Source organism: Gekko japonicus, unplaced genomic scaffold (genome assembly GCF_001447785.1).
Source record: "Gekko japonicus isolate JY-2015 unplaced genomic scaffold, Gekko_japonicus_V1.1 scaffold107639, whole genome shotgun sequence".
In the NCBI taxonomy this organism is placed as follows: Eukaryota; Metazoa; Chordata; class Lepidosauria; order Squamata; family Gekkonidae; genus Gekko; species Gekko japonicus.
This window is the reverse complement of record NW_015267869.1, coordinates 1-401: the sequence shown is the minus strand read 5'-3', so window position 1 is coordinate 401 and position 401 is coordinate 1. Positions and strand designations below refer to the sequence as shown.

The following is a 401-nucleotide window of genomic DNA, read 5'->3' as shown; positions in this document are numbered from 1 at the left end:
TAGGGCACCAGGTTGGTCTGGAACTCGGTCAGGTCCACGTTGAGGGCACCGTCGAAGCGCAGGGACGCGGTGATGGAGGAGACGATCTGGCTGATGAGACGGTTCAGGTTGGTGTAGGTGGGGCGCTCGATATCCAGGTTGCGACGGCAGATGTCATAGATGGCCTCGTTGTCCACCATGAAGGCACAGTCAGAATGCTCCAGGGTGGTGTGGGTGGTCAGGATAGAGTTGTAGGGCTCCACCACGGCCGTGGAAACCTGCGGAGCTGGATAGATGGCAAACTCCAGCTTGGACTTCTTGCCATAGTCCACGGACAGGCGTTCCATCAGCAAGGAGGTAAAGCCAGAGCCCGTCCCCCCACCAAAGCTATGAAAAATCAGGAATCCTTGTAGACCAGAGCA

General features: G+C 57.4%; 1 protein-coding gene across 1 annotated transcript; it reads right to left on the bottom strand.

Annotated features, from left to right (window-relative positions):
- Window positions 1–6: 6 nt before the first annotated feature.
- LOC107125479 (tubulin alpha-4 chain-like) lies at window positions 7–395 on the bottom strand (the record flags this gene model as incomplete). Its single annotated transcript, XM_015428897.1, has 1 exon — window positions 7–395. A coding segment is annotated over one exon (389 nt), but the record flags the coding sequence as incomplete, so codon positions are not given.
- Between the last annotated feature and the right edge of the window lie 6 nt (window positions 396–401).